General features: G+C 37.2%; 1 protein-coding gene across 1 annotated transcript; it reads left to right on the top strand.

Annotated features, from left to right (window-relative positions):
- Nucleotides 1-98: 98 nt before the first annotated feature.
- itpka (inositol-trisphosphate 3-kinase A) lies at nucleotides 99-17728 on the top strand. The gene is made up of 7 exons (XM_055172350.2): nucleotides 99-809; nucleotides 7676-7775; nucleotides 10728-10941; nucleotides 13704-13908; nucleotides 14302-14400; nucleotides 16355-16426; nucleotides 16821-17728. Exons 1-7 carry the CDS (start codon nucleotides 375-377, stop codon nucleotides 17022-17024), a joined length of 1329 nt encoding a protein of 442 aa, XP_055028325.2. The 5' UTR covers nucleotides 99-374; the 3' UTR covers nucleotides 17025-17728.
- The last annotated feature ends 7381 nt before the right edge of the window (nucleotides 17729-25109 follow it).

The following is a 25109-nucleotide window of genomic DNA, read 5'->3' as shown; positions in this document are numbered from 1 at the left end:
CAAAGCCAACTTTATGTTTACTCCACAATAACACCACTCTGTCAAAGTTCTACACTGAATGAGGAAATAACATATCAAAAGTCAATTTAAAAGTCAGGAAGAGAGGTGAAACGCTTCAAATGCGGAAGATCTGACTTCACAGTGTACAGTAGACCGCGCTGAGGTTGCGCGCTATTACTGGGCTTCCCTAGGTGTGAATTGACACCTTAAGGTAAACAGAATTATCTGGATGGACATCGATTGTTACATAACTTCCTGCAAAAAAGTGACTGAAGTGGCGACACATTTAGACTGGATTGATTTTTGGGGGCCCCACTTCAGCAACCCGTGGCCCCTCGGACCGAGGGAATAAACCCAACCCCGAACCGGGCTCGATGCCTAAAGAGAGGCGGAGGTCGCTGAGAGAGGCGGCGTTATCCCGGTTGTCTCCTATTTGCGACGGATCGGGCAGAGGAGGAGTAGGACGCGAAAGAAACTTTTCATCCACAGAGATTTGTGATGATCAGACACACATGGCGGAACAGTACAGTGGGCGAGCGAGCTCAGACGCTAACCCGGTGAGAGAGTGCCAGGTGCCGCAGGTGACGATCACTTCGGATGGGGACTCGCGGGAGATCACGCACGATGACCTGGAGGAGGAGGGGGAGATCGGACGACTGCGCCGTAAACTCTCAAACTCATCCCTCTCTTCCAATGGCTCCTCCACGGGGTTTGAAGAATCGGAGGATGACATCCTCAGTGACAACGAGACCAAAAGCAAAGGGATCGTGACGTTGGAGCATTGCGGGGACTCTGGAGCATTTGGAGAGGTATGTTAAGCTATTGATTTTAGTGGCTCACGTGCTTTAAAACAAATGTCAATAGAGGGGTCGTGCTCATTTTATAGCTCCATTTCTAAATAGCCTACAATTGACTTTTTCAGTTAGGCTATTCAAAGGGTGCATTTTTTCATTGTTTTTATATAATAGGCCTATCGGCAAATATATATAATATGAAGCCAAATCTTAACTATACAGAATGAAAAGAAATAATAACTGATAATGATCACCAGATATAATAATAAAACAATTTGTACTGTAATTCATGGTGCACTGACATGAAATATTATATATTGTGATTTGAGGTCAATATATAAACAGTAGCCTATTACTGTAAGTGTCTTCTTAAAATAAAAGCAGACTCTTCGAAACCTTGCATTAGAACATAGACCAGTAATGAGGAACTGCTGAGTTACAAGTTATGAAATACTTTTATCTGTGCTGCTGGAGTGCTTGATGAAGCTTTAACTTGTACCTCCAGAAATTTCATCTGTTGTCAAAATGAGATCAGACAACATTTTAATCCAGATCTGTATATTTCTCACGATTCAAGCTGTGTTTGGTTGGCACACGGCTTGATCAATACGTTGCCTTAGTCCTGACCCTTGTATGTTTTATCTAATGAAATGTTTGCACTATTGAGAGTCTATAGAATGAACAATTGCGGTGTACCTCTTTGAAAAAACTGTAACCAAAATATCAACATCAATTAAAGTCAACTGTTTACAAAGTAGGCTGTTCAGAATTTTGCATAAAGCTACTTCAGGGTGATTTGAGTTATATATAATATATGTAAATATAACCAGGAGGCAAATATTGTTGCTAAAACTGAAGATTAGATTCATCATGCTCTTGTAATCTTTACTTCATTTTTTTTTTTTAAAGTAGTGACCTTTGCAATATGTTTAAAAATAATGCTTCTGTGGATAAGACAAGGAATGGACATCATTTCAAATGACTCAAATTTGTAGATAACAACTATTAAATGGATAGTTTACTCACCCTCAAGTTGTTTCAAACCATTTCTTTGTTCTGCTGAACACAAATCAAGATATGGGCACCATTCACTTTCACAGTATTCTTTTTTGTTTCCTGTGATGGAAGCCAATGGTGCCCCAGATCTGCTTGGTAACAAACACTTTTTTTTAAATATCTTCCTTTGTATTAAGCAGAACAAAGAACTTTATACAAGTTTAATGACAGATGCCAAACTATTATTTTAGGATTGTGCATACTCAAACATTAAACAAATTTACGTTCACACTACTATCCAAAGTGACTTACAGTGCATTCAAGCTATACATTTTTATCAGTATGTGTGTTCAAATCCAAACACAACACTTTACCTGTTCAGACAGAAACACAAACTAAGCAAGCACCTCTTAAAAGTAATGAGCTCAGCTTATTCTGAGCGTGGTGCTTGCAACACTAAAGTTGTGGCTTTGATAGACTTGATAAAATGTCATTTCAGGGCACTTAAAGTTGGTTTGGATAAAGGTGTCTGTAAGTCTTGAAGAAGATCTAAAATAGATCAACATTTCTAAAAATTAATTCTTTAGAAAATGTTTTTATTTTTAATACAGCCGTGTCATGATTAATTTGAATGGATGTGATACACGTTGTGATCCTTAAACTCATTCACAGCCATAGAAGGTATCCGCTGTCACTGTACTTTAAACACCCTGTGTCTGTTTAAGTCAAGAGGCCATGTCTGCATAGTGTCTAAAAGTTACACACCTTGCATTGAATAAACTCGTCTTTGTTTAACTTTTGCATCACACGATAAGTCAAACGGCAATGAAAAATGCCATTCATGGTTTTTAAAAGAGTATATGCGTATTAAAGGCCGATCCCAGACACCTATCAAAAAAGCTGCTCACACGTACAAACCACGCACAGTGACAAGAAGTTATATTTATCAGAAGATAAACTTGACATTTAAAATGAAGCCACAGTGTCATAAACAACAGCATTTGAAGGAAGAGTGACTTCAAATGTCAGGCGGCTCTTTTTCCTATCGATACATTTCATGCAGTCTTTAAAGCTTTCTGTTGTTTAATAAAACGTTCAGACATTTATAAAACTTAATTGGTATTTGTTTGAGAGTCGATATAATGTTTGCATTATCTGCATGACTGTCCCGTTCAATATTTAGTTATGGGTGTGTTAGAAATGTGTGTATGCACAGCTCTACAAGGTGCAGGACATAGCCTTTGGTTTATGGCTTCTTCAGTATTTATACAGGGCCGTACACCGTGTGCTTGAAGTTAAATGTGATGTACGCTCTGGATCTTGTCCAACCCACCTATAAGCAGTTATAAGAACTGCTTTTCAATGAATGACTATAATATAATAGTCGCATGCTGACAAACCTGACCTTGTCTAAACCGCACTACTACTAGAGGAAAAAAGCAACCAAAAGTATATTACATTGTTTTTGCAGTGTCAGGTGAAAGAAAAACAAACACTGCTGCAGCTTAGCTACGCCCTTATGATTTCAACACCTTTCAACAGTATGCATTACAATTTAAAAGACAAAAGAGTCAATAATTCAGGCAGCAAAAGTTTTAAAGGGATAGTTCACCCTAAAATGAAAATTCTGTCATCATTTACTCATCCTCATGTTGTTACAAACCCGCATAAATTTCTTAGTTCTGATAAACATAAAGGAAGATATTTTGAGAAATGTTTGTAATGAAACCGTTTGTGGACCCCATTTACTTCTACAGTATTCTTTTTCCCTACTATGGAAGTGAATGGGGTCCACGGTTTGGTTACAAACATTTCTCAAAATATCTTCCTCTGTGTTCATCAGAACAAAGAAATTTATGTGGGTTTGTAACAACATGAGGATGAGTAAATGATGACATACTTTACATTTTTGGGTGAATTATCCCTTTAAAATGGTTATATGTAAAACAACAACAAAATTACATATTCCCAAAAGAGCTTTAAAATTTGCTTTAAAGGTGCAGTGTGTAAATTTTAGTGGCATCTAGTGGTGAGGTTGTGAATTGCAACCAACGGCTCAGTCCACTGCTCACCCCTGGCTTTTGAAACACATAGAGAAGCTACTGTAGCCACCACCGGACAGACAGGTCATCATCGGAGACAACTTAAAAAAAGTTTGTCCGTGAAGGGCTTCTGTAGAAACATGGCGACTTCCATGTAAGGGGACCCTCTGTGTATGTAGATAAAAACATCTCATTCTAAGGTAATGAACACATAACGGTTACTTATGAAAGGTCTTAATACACCTTTGATAATATAGTTTTGTATATAATTTTGCATTTCTGTCAAGATATCCTTCTAAAAATTACACACTGTACCTTTAAGTTTGTAAAAATTTACATACACTGTAAAAAATGCTGTCTTAAAGGAAAACACCACCATTTTTCAATATTTTACTATGTTCTTACATCAACTTAGAGGAATTAATACATCCCTATCTTTTTCCAGTGCATGCACTCTTAATCTTTGTACAGCGCTTCTTGAATGTGTTAGCATTTAGCCTAGCCCCATTCATTCCTATAGCTCCAAACAAAAGTTTTATTTTGTGTCACCATTCTTACTCGTGTAACTACTCATGTAACAGTCTTTAAAAAGGGAAAACATGGAAGTGTTTGGTGGCTTCTAAATTCATCCTTGTTTGAAGCCATAGGAATGAATGGTGCTAGGCTAAATGCTAACACATTCACGACGCGCTGTACAGAGTAAAGTGCACGCGTTGAATAAAGATATTAATTTGTCCAAGTTGAGGTAAGAACATAGTAAAATGTTAAAAACAGTGGTGTTTTCATTTAAAGGGGTCACTTTTTCCATGTTTAAGTGCTATAATTGGGTCCCCAGTGCTTCTATCAACATAGAAAATGTGAAAAAGATCAACCCAGTAACTTTGTTTTGGTTAACCATTCTCTGCAAGCATGTGAAAACAGGTAGTTCAGATTTTCCCTCTTTTGTGACGTAGGTAGCGAGTCTTATTACAATAATACCGCCTCTTAATCTGCACTATCCAACCGCAGCACTGCCATTTAGTGCAGAGAGAAAGAGAGAGAAAAATAATTGACAGCACAATTGAGTTTTATCATCATGGCGATCAATGTTTGCATTTGTTTTTTTTTGTGATAAGTGATATTTTTTGGCAATTTTTGCCTTTAAAGGTGCAGTGTGTAATTTTTAGAAGGATCTCTTGACAGACATGCAAAATAATATACAAAACTATACTATCAGGGGTGTATAAGGACCTTTTTATAATGAACCGTTATGTTTTTATTGCCTTAGAATGAGACATTTTGTCTACTTACACAGAGGGTCCCCTTACATGGAAGCAGCCATTTTGTGCAGCCATGTTTCTACAGAAGCCCTTAACAGACAAACTTTTGTACTAAGTTGTCTCCAACGATAAAATGTTTGTCCGGTGGCGGCTACCGTAGCTTCTCTATGTGTTTCAAAAACAAGAGGTGAGCAGTGGACTGAGCCGTTGGTTGCAATTCACAACCTCACCACTAGGTGCCACTATAATTTACACACTGTACCTTTAATTGTCAGTGAGTAAGGAGAGGACAGGAAAGTACAGGGAGGAATAGGGGTATGGGATCGGCAAATGACCACGAAAGTGCGAAAGCACCACATGTTGGAACGCTGCCCACTACACCATCGGCTCTGGCAGCTTATTTGCTTTTTAAAGGACACACCCAAAACAGCAAATTTTTGCTCGCACCTACAAAGTGGCAATTGTAACATGCTATAATAAATTATCTGTTTGGTATTTTGAGCTAAAATTTGTCCCCATCTGGGACAACAAAGACTTATTTTACATCTTAAAAGTCTTATAATATGACCCATTTTTACTGCTAAATAAAATATACTATAATACATTTGTAGATATTTAGGAAACAGTTTGTCTGTTTTTGTTTTGGTCTGTGTGATTCTGCCCACTGCCAATTTAACCAAGCAACCCAAAGGGCAAAGGCCGCGGATCTAAGGCGCCCGAGCTACGGCCTTTTGAGGTTCAGGGAGTGGTACGCCGTATCTCGGCCGGGGAAAGGTTAAGAGAGACGGGGGTTGGCTCGTTTGAAAGGGCCCCTCTGGGATGTATTACGACAGCTCCATAAATGAAGCCACAATGGCCCCTAAATGCGACCTCTGGTGGACGCAACCTCCGAAATGAGCCGCAGAAAAATCCACATGAGCAGGTTTGTAATTTGCATAAAACAAAAAACAGCAGATAAACTTATGCTTTCCATCATCAGTTGCACTCCTGTATGTGTCTGGCTAAAGGGAAAAAACATCTCCAATGTTTTGAATTTAGACTGCGGTGCCAAATTTAAACCCTAAAAATCAATGTTAACATATAGCTCCTTTAAAGTAAAACACCACCGTTTTTCAATATTTTACTATGTTCTTACCTCAACTTAGACAAATTAATACATCCCTATCTTTTTACAACGCGTGCACTTAATCTTTGTACAACGCGTCATGAATGTGTTAGCATTTAGCTTTATCCCCATTCATTCCTTAGGATCCAAACAGGGATGAATGTAGAAGCACTTTCATGTTTTCCCTGTTTAAAGACTGTTACACGAGTAAGTATGGTGGCACAAAATAAAATGTAGCGATTTTTTTAAGCGGATAAAAAATGAGAACTATATTGTATGGCGGAAGAGCACTTAGTTTGCAGCACTTCGACCTCGGTGCACAGTAACATCATCACTCCTGACTACTCCCCCTCTCGCTCTGTCAATATTACTTCACCAAGGTCGAAGTGCTGCAAACTAAGTGCTCTTCCGCCATACATTATAGTTCTCATTTTTTATCCGCTTAAAAAAAATTCCCACCATACTTACTTGTGTAACTACTCATGTAACAGTCTTTAAATAAGGAAAACATGGAAGTGTTTGGGGGCTTCTAAACTCATCCCTGTTTGGATCCTAAGGAATGAATGGGGCTAAGCTAAATGCTAACACATTCATGACGCGTTGTACAAAAATTAAGTGCACGCATTGAATAAAGATAGGTATGTATTAATTTGTCTAAGTTGAGGTAAGAACATAGTAAAATATTGAAAAACGGTGGTGTTTTCCTTTAAGTTTAACATGCAAGTCAAGTCAACCTAATATTATCGTTTAGTTTTGACTAGTGATTATTTGACAGTTTGTATTATTCTTTTTGTTCTGTTTTGTCATGCTGTTTGCATCATCTTGAATGATGCATTGGTTCAAATACATTATTGGGCAATTTCACAGACACGGTTTAGATTAATCCAGGACTAGGCCTTATAGTTATATTATGACATTTAAGTGGTTTTTACAAACAAACCTTACAAAAAACAATACTGGTGTGCATCTTAAGACAAAACCATAGCCTTGATATACAGTATGTTAAAATGTCAGTACACGATGTAGCTCAAACATGCATTTAAGTCTGGGACTAGGATAAGCCCTGTCCCAGAAATGAAAAAAGCAACAGCAAAAAAGCGGTGCCGTGCAGATTTTCACTTCTCAAATGAACAGAAATGGTTTCCAAAGCAAATCAAACGTCTGTATGTATTGGGCTGAAGTGCTAAAGATCTCCAGTCTTCACAGCTCAAACTGAGACCAAGTGTGTGTGTGAGTCAAAGTCACACAGTTAAAGGACATTGTGCAGTGCTCGAAACAACACTGTCAGTTGGTTTTGGTGACCGATCACAGTGTTTTTATTGGATCCACTAGCAGAGGCTTATGGTTGAGCTCAAATCGCTTTGGGTACTAAAAATGTGGCCCTGATTTGCTGTATTCAAAAAGCATACATAGTCAAAAGAATGTTTGAATTTATATCAGATGGTCCATCATTAATACTTATGCTTTATTATCTACCAGTTCAACAACACCAGGTGGAAGCTGAAGACCCTTGTCCATTGCCATTTGCTAACTTCACATTCAAGGCGACTGCCATGGGTTCAGTTGGCAGGCCATGAAGGTAAGTGGAGCTATGGTCTGATATCTCTAAATTGTAGTATGTCTTTGTCTTTTATACTAAATGCACAAGGGAAGTAGTCATTTAATCCTGTTTTTAGGGAAGTGGGATTGAACAGGGTTATGATACTTGACTTGTACACAGTATTCACATGACGGTTTCACGGTTTTATTTTTTCCTCAGTAAAATAATTAAGCGTTGGTGCATATATTAAATAAATCATTCTTTGTGTTGACTAATTTCCCCCCCAAAAAACATTGACTTATCCTAATGTCATTTCAAAACTGAAATAGTTCAGCAAATGTTCAGCAAAATGTTGAGCGAATGGTATGTCTAGGCTCAAAAAGGACAAAGAGTGCTTCAAGCTTAAAGTTAAATAGACAGTTCACACATAATTAAACTACTTGTCATTTACTTCCTATTATTCCAAACGTCTATAACTTATGCCGTACATAGCACACAGACAGACATATTATGGCTGTGTGCACACCGCAAGTGACTTTGTCTCTTTTAAAGAGGTCAGTTCCTAATTCTGTTTAACAGTCATGAACAAATGAGCTACTGTCCAACACAGTAACTGTTGAGCTACGGATAACGTGAGCTCCACTGCAGTGCAAAAAACAACTTGCTTTTGCAAGTCAATTACTATTTTAAGTTTTGGCTTAAAAAAGTTGACATAACTTATAAAATCAAGTTGAAATTGTTTAAAGTAACATAAAAATATATGTTGATTTGACAAAAAGCTGCACATTTTTTACTTCATTCTCATTTTTAGTCGCTCCCAAAGGTCACTCATCATTTGCATAAAGTTGAATTTTTCTTAACTTGGTTAAGTCGCTGGACATGCCCACTTACTGTCATTAATGGTCACTTGTGTTGCAGTTGCTTCCATTGGAATGAATGAGATTGAGTCATTCTGCCATTGCTAGCCGCTCGCATTGTACACCCAGCTTTAAAGGTACACCTAGCCCCATTCATTCCTTAGGATCCAAACAGGGATGAATTTAGAAGCCACCAACACTTCAAGTTTTCCCCATATAAAGACTATTACATGAGCGGATAAAAAAGAGAACTATATTGTATGACAGAAGTCGAGCACTTAGTTTGCAGCACTTTGACCTTGGTGCACAGTAACATCATCACTCCTGACTACTCCACCTTTCGCTTAAACTTCCATCAATATTACTGCGCCTGAGTGCTCCAAACTAAGTGCTCTTTTGCCATACCATATAGTTCTCATTTTTTATCTGCTTAAAGAATCGCCACGTTTTGTTTTGTGCCACCACACTTACTCGTGTAACTACTCATGTAACAGTCTTTAAACAGTGAAAACATGGCTTCTAAATTCATCCCTGTTTGGATCCTAAGAAATGAATGGGGCTAGGCTAAATGCTAACACATTCACGACACGCTGTACAAAGATTAAGTTTACACATTGAAAAAGATAGACATGTATTAATTTGTCTAAGTTGGAACATGGTAAAATATTGACAAACTGTGGTGTTTTCCTTTAAGCCAAAAGTGTAGTATGTTTTTTAGGTATACGAGAATGTCGAACACACAGCCTTGAAAAGTATACTTTATTTGACTCGTACGTGTACACAGACATTCACGTGACCTACGCATATAATGTACGCAGTGCTTGTGCAGCAGTGGTTCTCAAATTGGGGGCCCCAAGATTGTGCCATGGGGCTACAGTTTTATGACAGGTTATAAAATACATAAATTTATCATGAATTCTGTGTAATTAAACCTAACCAACAGCACAACATTGTATATTTTAATAAGTTTGTTTAATTCAAATTTGATATTTTAAATATTTTATGTCATACATTTTCTTTGAGGGGGGCTCCGTGCACACGGGGGGCCACATGGCGAAAAAGCTTGAGAACCACTGTTGTACAGTACACATGCATTCCTCTGATGACGAAACTTGCATGATGCACATTTCTAAAAAATCGATCATACTTCGACCTTTAGGCACAGGATTAGCTGTAAATCTCTGGGGTCAAGTAAATGCTGACACGATTTAAATTTTTGGGTGAACTGTTGGGTTGGGCGATGTCCCCTAAATTGGCAGTTGACGATGGTTATGTTAAACCATCGCGATGGACGATATCGTTTTTTCTATTTAAAAGCTATAATTTCGTTATTTTACTAACCCAATGACTCCTCCAAGTCCGCACTTTGCAACAGGTTGCACGTAAACATCTGTGCATATGTGCCACCAGTACTCCGTCAGAGCGCGTCTTCAGCACCGCGGGGAGCAGCCAGCACTCCAATCCGCAGCTTATTAAAACTAGACAAAGTGAACAAGTTGGTATTTCTTGCCTGAAACATCGAAATTTAAACATGGTCTGTGTATGTAAATCCCGCGTTTCGGTCAGAGTGTTGTTCCCGTTTTTTTGTTCTTGGCGTTCGCTGAATTCTGGGTTTATATCTTAATCTGCTGTTTCATAGCCACATAGCTATGTAACAATGAGCACGATCTCCCGAGACACTACAATAGGCTACTAATAAATTATTAATATGGGCTGTTTTCTTTTACAAGATTAAATATTTTAAGTTAAATGTACAACATGTAAAAAGACAAGATTCTAGCAATGTCAAGACCAAATGCCTGACAGGATATTTTCACAGACTAACACACGTCACGTCTCAAGCATAGACTACAGTATTTAAAATAGCATATATGCATTAGTTATATTTTCAATTTAATTTATAGAGCAATTCCCGCAACGATTTTAGGTTAACTATAGTCTATAGAAGAGAGTTAGTGTATGTCGACTCGCAGCTGAGTGGGGTGGGGGCGTGGCATCACGATGGTGTCTCTCCATCATCCATCGGCACAACCCTAGTGTACTGTCCCTTTAAGGACTGACAAAGCCCCGTATGCTTTGCTGTTGATTATCTGTGCTCCAGTAGGTTCATGTCTGTGTTTGTGTTTCTGCCCAGGCAACTTCAAAGCAGCAGATGAAGGCTCCATATTGAAAAAGTTCTCTGAGAATGAGAAGATGTGTTTCGAGTGGCTGAAAGAGGATGCTTTATATTCCTTCGTGCCAAGCTACTATGGAGTGGTGGACAGAGATGGCGAGCTCTTTCTAAAAATGAAAGACTTGCTGGCCGGCTTTGAGTCACCAAATGTCATGGACTGCAAGATGGGAACGAGGTAGATTGACAGAAAGACCTTTAATGGGCCTTTAATGCAAAACATGTTGTTTAGATTATTTTGTATATTCTTACACTTGGTTAGCCTAGCAAAACAGCATTTTATTGTCAGTCAAAATTATTTGATGATTAAAGGGACACTTCACCTATTTGCATTAAGCTTTGTATAGTTAGAAACCCAGTCATGTTTTTGAATGGTCGTGCATCATTCCCTCTGTTTTCCCTGAGACGGGAGAAATATGTATTTCAGTGTTGCACTTCCTTCTTTCAATGATGTAAAAATCCTAATTTTTCATCATTGAAAGAAGGAAGTCCTATATCTTTGTAGAGGGGGTGAGACTACAAACACTCCTTTTCTCGGTCAAATAGGCACCAAATTCTAAATTTATGTTACATTTCGACTATAAATATGATCCACTTTTAATAAAGATTAAAGGTGCTCTAAGCGAATTCACACGTTTTAGACCATAATACATTTTTTGTTACATACAGCAAACATCTCCTCACTATCTGCTTGCTGCCTGTCCGCTGATCAAATTGTAAAAAACGCGATCTCTGTAGACATCCCAGGCTCCACAAACTTCAATATAAACACAGTGGCCAAACCTACAAACAGAAACCATAACAAAGTGTTCCAACCAATAAACGACAAGAAGAATTTGGGGGTGGGGGTTGGGCGCGTTCATGAAAGCACAGAAGGGATAGGGAGGGGGAGGAGTTAGCTACGCTCCATCTGTTTGAAAACATTTGAAACATCAACAAAAACTGACGTCTTGCAGATTCGCTTAGAGCACCTTTAATGTTTCCACGGGTAAAATGCTCCTTTAAAAGGTACAATCCATAACGTTTGCTCTCTATAGCCATCTTTGTTTGAAAAATAAAATCGCAGATTGCTTTACAAAATTGGGTGATTCTCACGAAATCCAGATTTAGAAGGTGTCCAGCATCCAATTTTTTTAAAAAGCCCTTGAAGCCAATTTTTTAAGTTTTGGTAATGAGAACTAAGAAGTTGTCTAGGTTCAATGACAAACAAAATTTTAACTTGGAGAGAAATCTGAAGAGAAAAAATAAGAACTGCTTACCTGGTACCCATCTTGAGTGTCACAGTCAATTATGTCCCTTCCAACACATTTTTTTTTTGAAAATGTTAGTTCCTTGAGGGCTTAAACAATGATTGAAAATTTGTTGCCGAGGATGAGAAAATTGGTCTTATACACATTTATATTCCTTATATTTTCTCTACATTTACCAATGATCACCAAATACCACATGTTTCTTTACTGTAAATGTTTATAGTATAAGATGCACTGAAGCTTTAAATTTTTTAGATTTTTAAATTATAAATATTTCCATGTCAAAGAACCCAAATCCAGTCATGGACACATTGTGGTAATGAAAATGTTCCCCTTAAATGTGGAAAAAACAACAAAATTGTTTTTTATGATGTTATTTGAAATCATGTGCCAAATAGTACACAAAGAGATGTTTATTATTACTGTATGCTTCTTATTTTGGTAGCATTTACTTTTATTATCAAAATGTTTCATGACACTCGCAAGTCTAATTTCGCAAGAGTCACCCACTTATATTTATCATGGGTTGTTAATACTGCAATCACATGAAGCAGATTTGTTTTTTCAGCAGTGACAGCGGAGGTGGTAAAACACGCGACCTTTGTGCCTGAACAGGCAAATATTAACAAATCAAATTACAAAACACTACTGCAATTAAAATATTAACAAACGTGTAACAATTTAAACTAAACTAAACTCCAATGACTTTTTTACATCACTGTACTTCAGCAGCGCTGTGCAGATCTATCAGTGATCTATCCGTCAAAGACGGAAAATTTTCGGTTAATGCAACCTCTGATCAGAAATGAAGCAAATATATGCAGTGGCATAGCTTTTTGTACCATACTGCCTAATTATGATTTGTACATTCTGATCTTCACCAGTACCCTTACAAAAATTAACCATGTGTTTTTGTGGTAAAAGTGTAGTGACCGTGTTTTTTTTTTTTTTTTGGTGTATTGATTTCTAATAACAAAACCATGGTTTTACTTAATTTAATTAAATAAAATTTAATTTAAATAAATAAAATTAAAATTAACCAAATTAATGCAGAAATTTGTTTTAATTTACACTCCTAAAATTGAAATGTTATTTTGAAAACTTAAAAAAAAAATGACAGTTAACTCTTGAGTTGACTATTTACAGTGCGTAAAACACTAGAGCCGATAACTGATTTAAGGGACATTTTATGCCGCACCAAAATATAACACAGCGTTTTCTAACGTGTAATTCTCTCCTTTGTATAGTAAGACTCACACTTCATGAGCTTTTTTTGTGTGCGGTGGAAAACTAGACCTGCTAAACACCTGTTTTGGTACTTGGTCTGCTTCCTGTCAGGGCAGTGGGTGGAGCTCATGAAGAGAGAGGCTCTCTCACAGCGAACAACAATAATAACCACTTCCTGTGCATATGCAGTCAAAACTACATGCATTTTTACAGAGGCAGACGCAGGGCGTCCCTGAGGGCTTCCTTCTCACAAACATTTCACGCATTTAATACACTGAGAGACACTGTGTGCAAGGAGTCCCTCTGTGACTTCCTTTTCTAGCACACAGGAAGTCACGTAAAGTTCAAGAAAGAAATTGAAATCCGCGCTGACTGACTGATCTCATCAGAGCTCTCTCTACTGGCTTATACATGTGCAATTATAACAAAAACAATGTATTATTTCTGTCTTTCTGTCTGTCAGAACATATCTGGAGGAGGAACTGGTACTGGCCAGGGTGAAGCCAAAAATGCGTGAAGATTTGTACAAAAAGATGCTGGATGTGGACAGTACGGCACCTACACCTGAGGAAAAACACAAGCGGGCGATAACAAAACCACGCTACATGCAGTGGAGAGAAAGCGTCAGCTCTACTAACACACTTGGCTTCCGTATTGAGGGTATCAAGGTACCCACAGTGCCCTATAATTTGTAGCTGAGATATAAAACAGTTTAAACACATAGGTGTCCATGACAAGTATTGATTTTAAAAGGGACATATGATGAAAATCTGACTTTTTCCATGTTTAAGTGCTATAATTGGGTCCCCAGTGCTTCTATCAACATCTATTGCATCTATTGAAATTTGGCTCCCCCTTGTGATGTCAGAAGGGGATAATACCGCCCCGCCCCCTAATCTGCACTATCCAACCAGGGCACTGCCATTTATAAAAATAAAATTGCTTTTTAAAAATACATATTTTAAAACATAATTCTTCACATTTCTTTTATGCTTTTAATACTTTTTAATATGAAAAAAGTGCACAAGAATTACAATATATTTTTATTTCTTTTATTTCAGAGGGGTGACAACTGCAGCACAGACTTTAAAAGGACGCGGTCAAAAGAAGATGTCACTCAAGTCTTCAGGGATTTTGTCCATGGCAATAAAAACATAATCGTGCGTGACTTTTTAAAAACTAGATCAACCGGTTGTGTTATGTTAGGCATGCACACCTATTTCCATAAAACATTGTTTGCATTCATGATAACGTAATGGAAATTACACTGCATGTACTTTTAATCCTGGATTTATAAGTCTGACTAAATAGATATGTTTATCCATATGTTTTACTTACTAGATGCTCCCACAAAGTGGTTAAGTAAGGGGATAATATATAGGCAGACGGTTGTTATTGCAGAAATAAGCCTCGACAGGGACTCAACGCAAAGCGATGGGTCTTGTATCGCACTGAAGGGGCTTATTTTACGAAAACAACCAGCTGCCTGTACATTATCTCGCTTATTACACGGCTATTTACCTCGCAAGTATACACTGTAAAAAAATGCAGCATGTTGTCAAATCAACATATATTTTTGTGTTACTTTAACTTAAAAAATTAAGTTAAACAATTTCAACTTGATTTTATAAGTTGTCAACTTTCAAACCCAAAACTTAAAAAAGGTGGTTAAATTGACTTGCAAAAACAAGTTGTTTTAACTTCATGCTGCAATTTTTTACTGTGCAATGTAAGAACATTAAAGGTGCAGTGTGTAATTTTTAGAATGACCTCTTGACAGAAATGCAAAATAATATACAAAACTATATTATCAGGGGTGTATAAAGACCTTTTTATAATGAACCGTTATGTTTTTATTACCTTAGAATGAGACGTTTTTATCTACATACACAGAGGGTCCCCTTACGTGGAAGTCGCCATTTTGTGCTGCCATGTTTCTACAGAAGCCCTTAACGGACAAACTTTTTTTACTAAGTTGTCTCCGTCAATTACATGTTTTTCTGGTGGTGGCTACCATAGCTTCTCTATGTGTTTCAAAACCGAGGGGTGAGCAGTGGACTGAGCCCTTGGTTGCAATTCGCAACCTCACCACTGGATGCCGCTAAAATTTACACACTGCACCTTTAAATATTAATTTTAAATATTTTGTTTGCTCATTTTTAACTAATTTAGACTTTCTACGAACAAAAACAAGTTTCTTTTTAAGACGTTCAAATGTCACAAACACATTATTTTGTTTAAAGGCGAATTGCACGATTTCTGAAAAACGCTTTGGAAAACGGAGTCGGGCCCACTACCAAAACACACTTGTAGCCAATAAGCAGTAAGGGGCATGTCTTCTAACAAACATCATTGGCTTTCAGAGATCATGGACCCTGCCTTTAATCATTTGTAAATGTAATGTCATATAGACAGTTTCAGCAGTAACAACATAAACAAACGTCTTTCGTGGAACAAACGTAACTTTCGGTAAACTTCAGCAAAGAATCAATAACAATACAGTCATTTTAGAGTAGTTTATTTTTGATAAAAAACAAAATAAACAACAGTAGATTACCTTAGTACTACAATAAAAATACACTGAGCTAACCCTACTGTGTAAAATATGTAATTTATAATATATCGTCGCTGTCCAAAGAAAACCACGTATGTCCATTTTGTCTGTTTTTTTTCATTTTGAATATATTGTATGTTTATATATTTATAGAAGAAAAATGTTCCTGGAAGGCATTTTGTGAAACTTTTGTGAAAATCATCAAAAAATGCTGGCGGGCAACTTTTTGATGCAGTATCCGGGTTATCGTGTGTTATTAGTTTTGAGCGGTTGTTATCCAGGAACAACAAACCTGCAAATGTCGCAACTGGCCAATCAGAATCGAGCATTCCAATGTGCCGTGTAATAAACAGTATTACAATAGCCCAAATGAATGCAGTATGGAATCTGTGTTACTTCACAGAAAAAGGTGCATTTAAACAAAAACTAACATAGTTGCTGATTTAAATTCCTGTATTTCAAATTTAAAGTTAAAACAGATATTCATTAATGCTCAATATGTACCATCAGTATAATAATTGATTCATGTTATGCTTTTCTTCTTCACATACCTCTAACAGAACTCATATATTACAAGACTTGAAGATATTAAACAGGCTATGATGAAATCAGAGTTCTTCAAAAAACACGAGGTAAAAAAATCGTAATTTTTGTTCCATAATTAACCGAAACTTTAATTTTCTCTTAGATTTGTTACCAATATATTTGTAAAGAGTTGCCCTATATTATATGTAAATATTTTACTATACTTTTTTGCATTTGTAAGACTCTGGTAATTTAGGTGTTGAGTGAAAGTTAAATAATTTCAATATTTTTGTGTAAAAAATTTTTTTTTTACTGAAATAACTAATATCCTTAATCTGTGGCATCATTTTTGCTACTAATAAAACATTTTATTGAATGTTTAATGTACCTGTTTACCAGAGAGACACCGGTAACAATGGATAACACAAATTATGTAACAAAATGTTCATAAATTTTGCCAAATTTTGGTCCTTCCCAAAATGTTCCATTCATGTCTTTAAGGTCGTTGGAAGCTCACTGCTGTTCATTCACAATCACAAAGGCAGAGCTGAAGTCTGGGTCATTGATTTTGGTAAAACCATTCCTCTCCCAGAAGGACAGACCTTGGATCACTACAAACCCTGGGCGGAGGGCAACCGAGAGGATGGATACTTATGGGGCTTTGACAACCTGTTGCAGATACTTGCATCACTGGCCAGAGAATAGTCTTACTGACTTCTCATTGCAAACTTTTTACTGTGACAGGACGGATGATGATAATAGACATTTACAGTACAAACCTTTGCGGTGCATTATGGGGAGGCATCATTGTGTAAAAAGAATGATTACTTTACAGTATTAAGCTGTAAAAGCATTTCACTGTCAGAACATAATCGTGGCTTTGAAAACTCAAATTTGTCTTAAGTATTGCAATTTATTTTTAACATATTGTCTGTATTTGTGTGCATTTTATGTGCTCTACCGGTCAAAACTTTGGACACACAAACTGAAGTATGGAAATTATGCTGCGATCAAAACGGTATTGAAACACGTTATACTTTATCTTTGATCAATTTGTCTAGATTACGCACCATCTAAGCATTCAACCTTAAAGACGGAGTGCAAGATTTTTTAAAAAAGCTTTGGAAAAGGCAGTCGGGCCGAGTACCAAAACACACATGTAGCCAATCAGCAGTAAGAGGCGTGTCTACTAACCGACATCGTTGCCTGGGTTGCGAATGTGTGGGGCGGGTCTATCAAAAGAAGGTCCAGATTCTATTGGGGTAGGGGTGTGTTTGTTAAGGTGATTTCAAATATCAACACTGGCTTTCAGAGATCAAGCACCCCCCCTTTAACTTAATGAGGTGCATGCTGGGATACTTCTACAGTATTGGAGTGTTTGGTAGTTACCTGTTGACTACTTTACATTATTAAAAATAGTTTTGTAAAGAAATTCATACAGAGCTTAGTTGATGCCTTTAGCTCAATACAAACATTTTGTGGAGTGCGTCCAAATGTTTGGGTGGTAGTGTACATGTTGAAACCTGTCAAAATATTGATTAATTTAATTTCTGTTCACTTTGTGTACACTCTAAAAAAATGCTGGGTTTCAACTTATGGTTGTGTGTTTAATGGACAAACCCAACTGTTGTGTTAACCTAGAAAAATCTTTAACTTCAGCCGTTGGGTTTGTCTATATTTAATCCAACCACAGGTTGAAACAAGCCAGCATTTTTTACAGTGTAAAACAAACTCACAAGAACAATTGGTTCTATGCAGCTATGCAGGCCCAACAAACACTAGTCAAACTGATTTACAAACTTATAGTATACACAAACTAGTGGGAGGGTGGGAGTACAAATACAAATTTTGGTTACATTTTATTTTACGGTGTCACTGTTGCAGTGTTATACATTATAATATATATACTATATACATTTGATTACTATAGGGTTGGGATTAGGTTTTGGTTTGGTTAGCTGCATGTTATATTACTATAGTAATTTACATGTAACATGTGGAACAAAGACACCATAAAATAGTGTTACCCAATTTACAATATGTTTGATGATATTTAATGCTTTGACACTGCAGTAATCAATCAAGGGTGGTGTTACAGGTTATTCTTTTGATGATTACACGGGTGTGTTTTATAGGTGTTGTATAAAGATCTGGGTCACAATCTTTCTGCACATCAGCAAAAGTGTTTTGATTTTATGGCTCACACAAACTTAACCTTGTGACACTATTTTATTTTGGAGTGGGTGAGTTTTGTTATAGTGTTCATTGGGCAGTAGGTTTATGACAATAAAACGTCTGCTCGAAAAAAACTTGGTATTAATTTTCAGCAAAATAACCAGAAGGGAAACAAGAAAGTTTGGGTATCATATTTCTGATTTTTTTAGTAAGCTTATTCATTACCACAAAAAATAGTCGAAAACTTTTAAGATTTGCTTTTACTGAGCAACATCCTTGTTTTAGCATAAAAATAGATAAGATTCACTTTTTCGTGATGACACTGTTATGGCGGGAAAGGAACGGGACACAAGTGCAGGTAACTGTTGAACTCAAAAGGTTTATTTAAACTAAGAAAACAAAGGCCCACGTTGGGGAAAACAACATGACATAAACTGATGACATTGACAATACAGATGAGACTATGACGTGACAAACACACTAATTAAAACGAGATTAGACTTACTTGACAATAGCTGGGTTTTAATCCAAACGTGAAGCGAATCTTTCCAAAATTCGCAAAGCAAAAAAAAGAAAGAAAAACAAACAAATGCGTTTCCATCAAGTTGTTTGAGCGGATGACGGTGATATTGGTAACCTAGTAACCAACAGTAAACAAGGCGGGGCGCTTGGAAAATAAAGACAGGACTGCATGTCACAATGTATAAAGTTATTGATTTATTAGCGGTGCAGCTTGTGGTTGCCGGGCTGAATGCTGTGCACAGAAGAAGGATTTTTGAAGCAGCAGTAGCAGCAAGGCGACGTCGAGACCCGTATATGGTAGAGACAACTTCAGCGGAAACTAGACGGTCAGTCACGTGGGTTTGATGTTCGCTGTGTCAGAATATATTCGGCAAATAAAAGTGCGTTTCCGTCTCCCATTATTCGCATTCTCTCTTTTTCGCATTAATAAAAAAGACACCTCAGGCCAGCGTAAAAACTTTTGATGGATTTTATTCTAAATTTGGCTTTTCCATCACGTGTCCAAACATTCAGTTGGCAGCATTCAGTTCTGCTAATAAATTAATAACCTCATCGTGACAGTTCTGTCTCCATTTTCCACGAGTGCTCTGTTTTGTTTACTGTTGGTTACTAGGTTACCGCCGTCATTCGGAAACGCACCTAATTCGCATTTCTTTGTTTTTCTTTTTTTCCTTAATTCGCAAAAAAGTTTTTATGCTCGTCTGAGGTCGTTTTTGATTTGTGCGAAACAGAGTTAATGCGAATAAAGGGAGATTGAAACGCATTTGCCGAATTAATTCTGACGTAGTAAAAATTAAACCCATATGGGACTGACCATCTGTTTCCGGTGGAGTTGTCTTTACCATATATGGGGCTAGACGTCGTCTTAATTTTCTTGAGCGTCTTCATCCTTCTTCTGTGCACAGCATTCAGTTTGGCGATTAGGCTGCACTGCTAATAAATTAATAAATTGCCCCATCGTGACTATGCAGCCCTGTCTCAATTTTCTACGGATTGTGTAGCCTACCTTGTTTTGTTTACTGTTGGTTACTAGGTTACCACTACCATCATTAAACAACTTGAACAAATTCGCATTTCTTTTTCTTGCGAATTTTTGGAAAGATTCGCTTCACGTTTTCTTTCCATCACCAAGATTTTATGCACATTTTGAAGTATCGCATCAAAAACAAGTGATAAAAACGCCAAATTTCAATTAAAATACATGTAGCCTACCTTTTGTTTACTTTTGGTTACTAGGTTACCAAATTTGCTTAAACAACTTGATGGAAACGCACCTAATTCGCATTTCTTCGTTTTCTTTTTGGGGGAACTTTAAAAAGATTCGCCTCGCGTTTTTATAGAAACCATCTAGCCATGTTTTCATCACCAAGATTTTATGCGCATTTTTAAGAAGCGCTTTAAAAACGAGTGATAAAAGCACCAAATTGTCCCTTAATTCGCAAGAAAAGTTTATACACTCGCTTGAGGTCGTTTTTGATTTGTGCAAAAAAAGTGTTAATGCTAAAAAAAAGGCAGATGTAAAGGCATTTGCCGAATTAATTCTAGTAAACACCCACGGGACTGACCGTCTGTTTCCTCTGTAGTTGTCTTTACCATATATGGGGCTCGATGTCGTCTTAATGTCCTTCATCAAAAATGCTGCATTCCTTCTCTGTGCACAGCATTCAGTTTGGCAATTACAAGCTGCATGGCTAATAAATTAATAAATTGCCCCATCGTGCCCCATCCTGTCTCTATTTCCACCTTGTTTTGTTTACTGTTGGTTACTAGGTTACCAATACCACCGTCATTCGCTTAAACAACTTGATGGAAACGCACCTAATTCACTTTTTTTGTTCTTTTTAGCGAAGTTTAAAATATTTGCTTCACGTTTCGATGGAAACCCAGCTAAATTACTATAGTTTCCATCACCAAGATTTTATGGGCATTTTGAAGTATCGCATCAAAAGCGAGGAATTAAAAACGCCAAATTTCGATTAAAAGTCCCTTAATTCCCAAAAAAGTTTATACGCTCGCTTGAGGTGGTTTTTTGATTTGTGCGAAAAAAGGGGGGGAGAGATGGAAACGCATTTGCCGAATTAATTCTGACATAGTAAACACCCACGGGACTGACCGTCTGTTTTCGCTGGAGTTGTCTTTACCACATATGGGTCTCGACGTCGTCATAATGTGCTCGTGCCTTCATCAAAAATGTTGCATTCCTTCTTCTGTGCACAGCATTCTGTTTGGCAATTATAAGCTGCACTGGTAATAAATTAATAAATTGCCCCATTGTGACTACATGCAGTCCTGTCTCCATTTTCCACGCGCACTTTGTTTTGTTTACTGTTGGTTACTAGGTTACCAATACCACCGTCATTCGCCCAAACACCTTGATGGAAACGCACTAATTCGCATTTCTTTGTTTTTCTTTTTTTGCGAATTTTGAAAAGATTCGGTTCGCATTTCGATGGAAACCCAGCTAGGCATTTTCCATCAAGATTTTATGCGCATTTTAAAGTATCGCATCAAAAGCGATAGAAACGGCAAATTTCGATTAAAAGTCCCTTAATTCGCAAAAAAGTTTATACGCCCGCTTGAGGTGGTTTTGATTTGTGCGAAAAAGAGTTAATGCAAAAAAAAGGGGGAGATGGAAACGCATTTGCCAAATTAATTCTGACGCAGTAAACACCCACGGGACTGACCGTCTAGCTGTTTCCCCTGGAGTTGTCCTTACCATATATGGGGCCCGGGCTCGACGTCGTCTTAATGTCATCAAAAACGTCCATTCCTTCTTCTGCATTCAGTCTGGCAATTACAAGCTGCACGGCTAATAAATTAATAAATTGCCCCATTGTGACTACATGCAGTCATTTATACGCGTACGTTGTTTTGTTTACTTTTGGTTACTAGGTTACCAATACCAAACAACGTGATGGAAACGCACCTAAATCGCGTTTGTTTGTTTTCATTTTTGGTGAATTAAAAAAAAAATTCGCTTCACGTTTGGATGGAAACCTCGCCATGTTTTCCTCACCAAGAAAAAAGGCAGATGGAAATGGCATTTGCCGAATTAATTCTAGTAAACACCCAGCTGGGACTGACCGTCTGTGTCCGCTGGAGTCTTTTTTACCATATATGGGTCTCGACGTCGTCTTAATGTCTTAATGCCATCATCAAAAATGTTGCATTCCTTCTTCTGTGCACTTACAAGCTACACTGCTAATAATAACTTGCCCCATCGTAATGCAGTCCTGTCTCCATTTTTCACACTTATTTGTTTTATTTACTTTTGGTTACTAGGTTACCACGCATTTGTTTATTTTTCTTTTTTGCGAATATTTAAAAGATGGAATGAAAAACAAACAAACCAAAATGATTCAGCAATGGACAGAACACATTGGGGCCTTAACTATGAAAAATTAAACAAAAGCTCAGGTGAGGGGAGTTAACAAATAATGAATAATGAACGAGGAAACAAGGGGGGCGGGGGCAGACACAAGAAAGCACACATCCCAAACAAAGGCCATGTGCTACAACACAAAACATGGGAACCAACAAGATCCTGCAACATGAACTATAACTGTGACAGGCTGGCAGGATCATGACAGATACATTTAATCTGGATGACACTGCAAAGCCTTTAATAAACAGAATATGCAGAACATTGGCAGTGATGACATCAACATAATACAACAAATAATAATAAAAACCAGTACAAACATGAGATTAAATATTACAGCTACATAAGGGTTAGTTTAATGTGAAATGAATATTAATTCTACAATACAGCACTCATTTTCTATTGCTACACTTCTAATTTTACATAACACGAAGAACCCAAAATGGCAGTCAAAATATGAAACAAGAGCCAAAACAATATAAAAAACTAGCAATAGATTGTGCTAATGCCAATTCGTAACTATTTTGCTAATTTGTAACATTTCTACTGGTCGGTACAATCTGAGTTCACCCCAATGACCACGGGTTTAGGGGTGGGGCTTTATTTATTGCTTTTTTAAATAATAGTATGTTTATTTTTACAAATAAATGACTACGCTTTATGACGATTATTACACATTTATATGGCCACATTGTTAACAAATTTCTGTGAGATTAGGCTGGTTTTACCCTCATCTGTCTATGTCTTTTTGCATAAGAATCTATTTAGATTTCCCTGACTAAAATGACTGAAACACAATTCCTCTTATAAAAACCCTTTTTATAGTCACCTTACCTTACAACATGTAACAAAATACATAAGAACGATCTCGAACTTGAATAATCTTAGGAATCATTAAGAATAATCCTATACTGTATAAGCCAAATAAATATAATGTGTCGCATTACACACACTGAGGTGTTGTGTGGTCTGTGATTGTGAAGCTACTGTATGCACTGCATAGACAGACATGAAAACAATAAGAAAATTGGGTTGTTTATCAATGTTAGTTTAAAAAATAAAAACTTATTGTTGAGGAAAAATGATGCCACAACTCACACTAAATAAAGAGACTGCAAAAATTTCACTTTCACAGGACGGTTTTTAACAACCTAGACGAGTGCATTGAAGTGAAAATCAATATTTTCTTCACATCCGTAACAACTGCACCCAGTGTCACATGCCTCATTTACTTCCAACTCATATGGGTGCTACACCGTTCTTATGCCCTCACATTACCTCAGCAGTTCACAAAATACAGCCTCTGTAAAACAGCAACACACTTTGTAAATGTCTTGTTGTTGTCAAAACAACCCCCAAAACACAGAACCAACTAAACAATAGTCTAAATAATTGATCTTTGATGCTATTTTCCAGTCAAAACACCCATGTACCCCAGCTGTACCCTTTTAAAAAGTACAGCTGGACCTAAAGAGTTTAAATTAGTACCTCAAGGGTATTGATACAGTGTTAATAACAAATGTACACACATCTGTACCTAATGGTACATATTAGGAAATTTTTTAAAGGGTACTGTCCCAGTGATAGCTGGGGTACATATTTTGACCATGTACGAACCAGATTTTAGGGTGAACTATCCCTTTAAAGGAAAACACCACCGTTTTTCAATATTTTACTATGTTCTTACCTCAACTTAGACAAATTAAAACATACCTCTCTTTTTACAATGCGTACACCCAACCCTTGCACAGCGCGCCGTGAATGTGTCAGCATTTAGCCTAGCCCCATTCATTTCTTAGGATCCAAACGGATGAATTTCAAAGCACCCAAACATTTCCATGTTTTCCCTATTTAAAGACTGTTAAAGACACGAGTAAGTATGGTGGCACAAAACAAAACGTGGTGATTATTTTAAACGGATAAAAAATGAGAACTATATTGCTGAAACATTCACGCGCTGTACAAATATCAAGTGTACGCATTGAAAAAAAGACATTTGAGGTAAGAACATAGCAAAACAGCAGGGCATTTCTTTACCACATGTGATAAAGAACCAGTGATAGACTACCAGTATTCTGACTACAACGGAAGATTTATGACCCCATCAAGTTAATTTTACCTCATTTGTGCCAAGTCACTCAAGTTAACAAGGCAAAAATTATTGTTAAAGGAATAGTCTACTCATTTTCAATACCAAAATATGTTATCACCCCAACCAAGAACCGCTGACACATCCCTCCACCATCCTAGTGCGCGCACGCAAGCGCTGGAGCGCGCCGCGACGCTTCGATAGCATTTAGCTTAGCCCCATTCATTCAACGGCACCATCCAGAGACAAAGCCAGAAGTGACCAAACACATCAACGTTTTTCCTATTTAAGACGAGTAGTTATACAAAATAAAACGTAGCGCTTTTCTAAGCGGATTTAAAAGAGGAACTATATTTTATGGCGTAATAGCACTTTTGGGAGTACTTCGACTCGCCTGAAAAGTCCGCTCCCCTTCTCACTCTCATAATGGGAGAGGGAGGGTGTTACTGCGCCGAGTCGAAGTACTCCGAAAAGTGCTATTACGCCATAAAATATAGTTCCTCTTTTAAATCCCCTTAGAAAAGCGCTATGTTTTATTTTGTACCACCAAACTTGCTCGTATAACTACTCGTCTTAAATAGGAAAAACGTTGATGTGTTTGGTCACTTCTAACTTTATCTCT

This window comes from Misgurnus anguillicaudatus, chromosome 7 (genome assembly GCF_027580225.2).
Source record: "Misgurnus anguillicaudatus chromosome 7, ASM2758022v2, whole genome shotgun sequence".
In the NCBI taxonomy this organism is placed as follows: Eukaryota; Metazoa; Chordata; class Actinopteri; order Cypriniformes; family Cobitidae; genus Misgurnus; species Misgurnus anguillicaudatus.
This window is presented reverse-complemented; position numbering and strand designations above follow the sequence as displayed.

What these genes read in the sequence shown, in the direction of transcription:
- itpka (XM_055172350.2), top strand. Translation starts at nt 375, where the DNA reads ATGCCTAAAGAGAGGCGGAGGTCGCTGAGAGAGGCGGCGTTATCCCGG. An exon ending in ACTCTGGAGCATTTGGAGAG is followed by an intron (nt 810 to 7,675) that starts GTATGTTAAGCT and finishes ATTATCTACCAG; the next exon opens with TTCAACAACACCAGGTGGAA. An exon ending in ATGGCAATAAAAACATAATC is followed by an intron (nt 14,401 to 16,354) that starts GTGCGTGACTTT and finishes TACCTCTAACAG; the next exon opens with AACTCATATATTACAAGACT.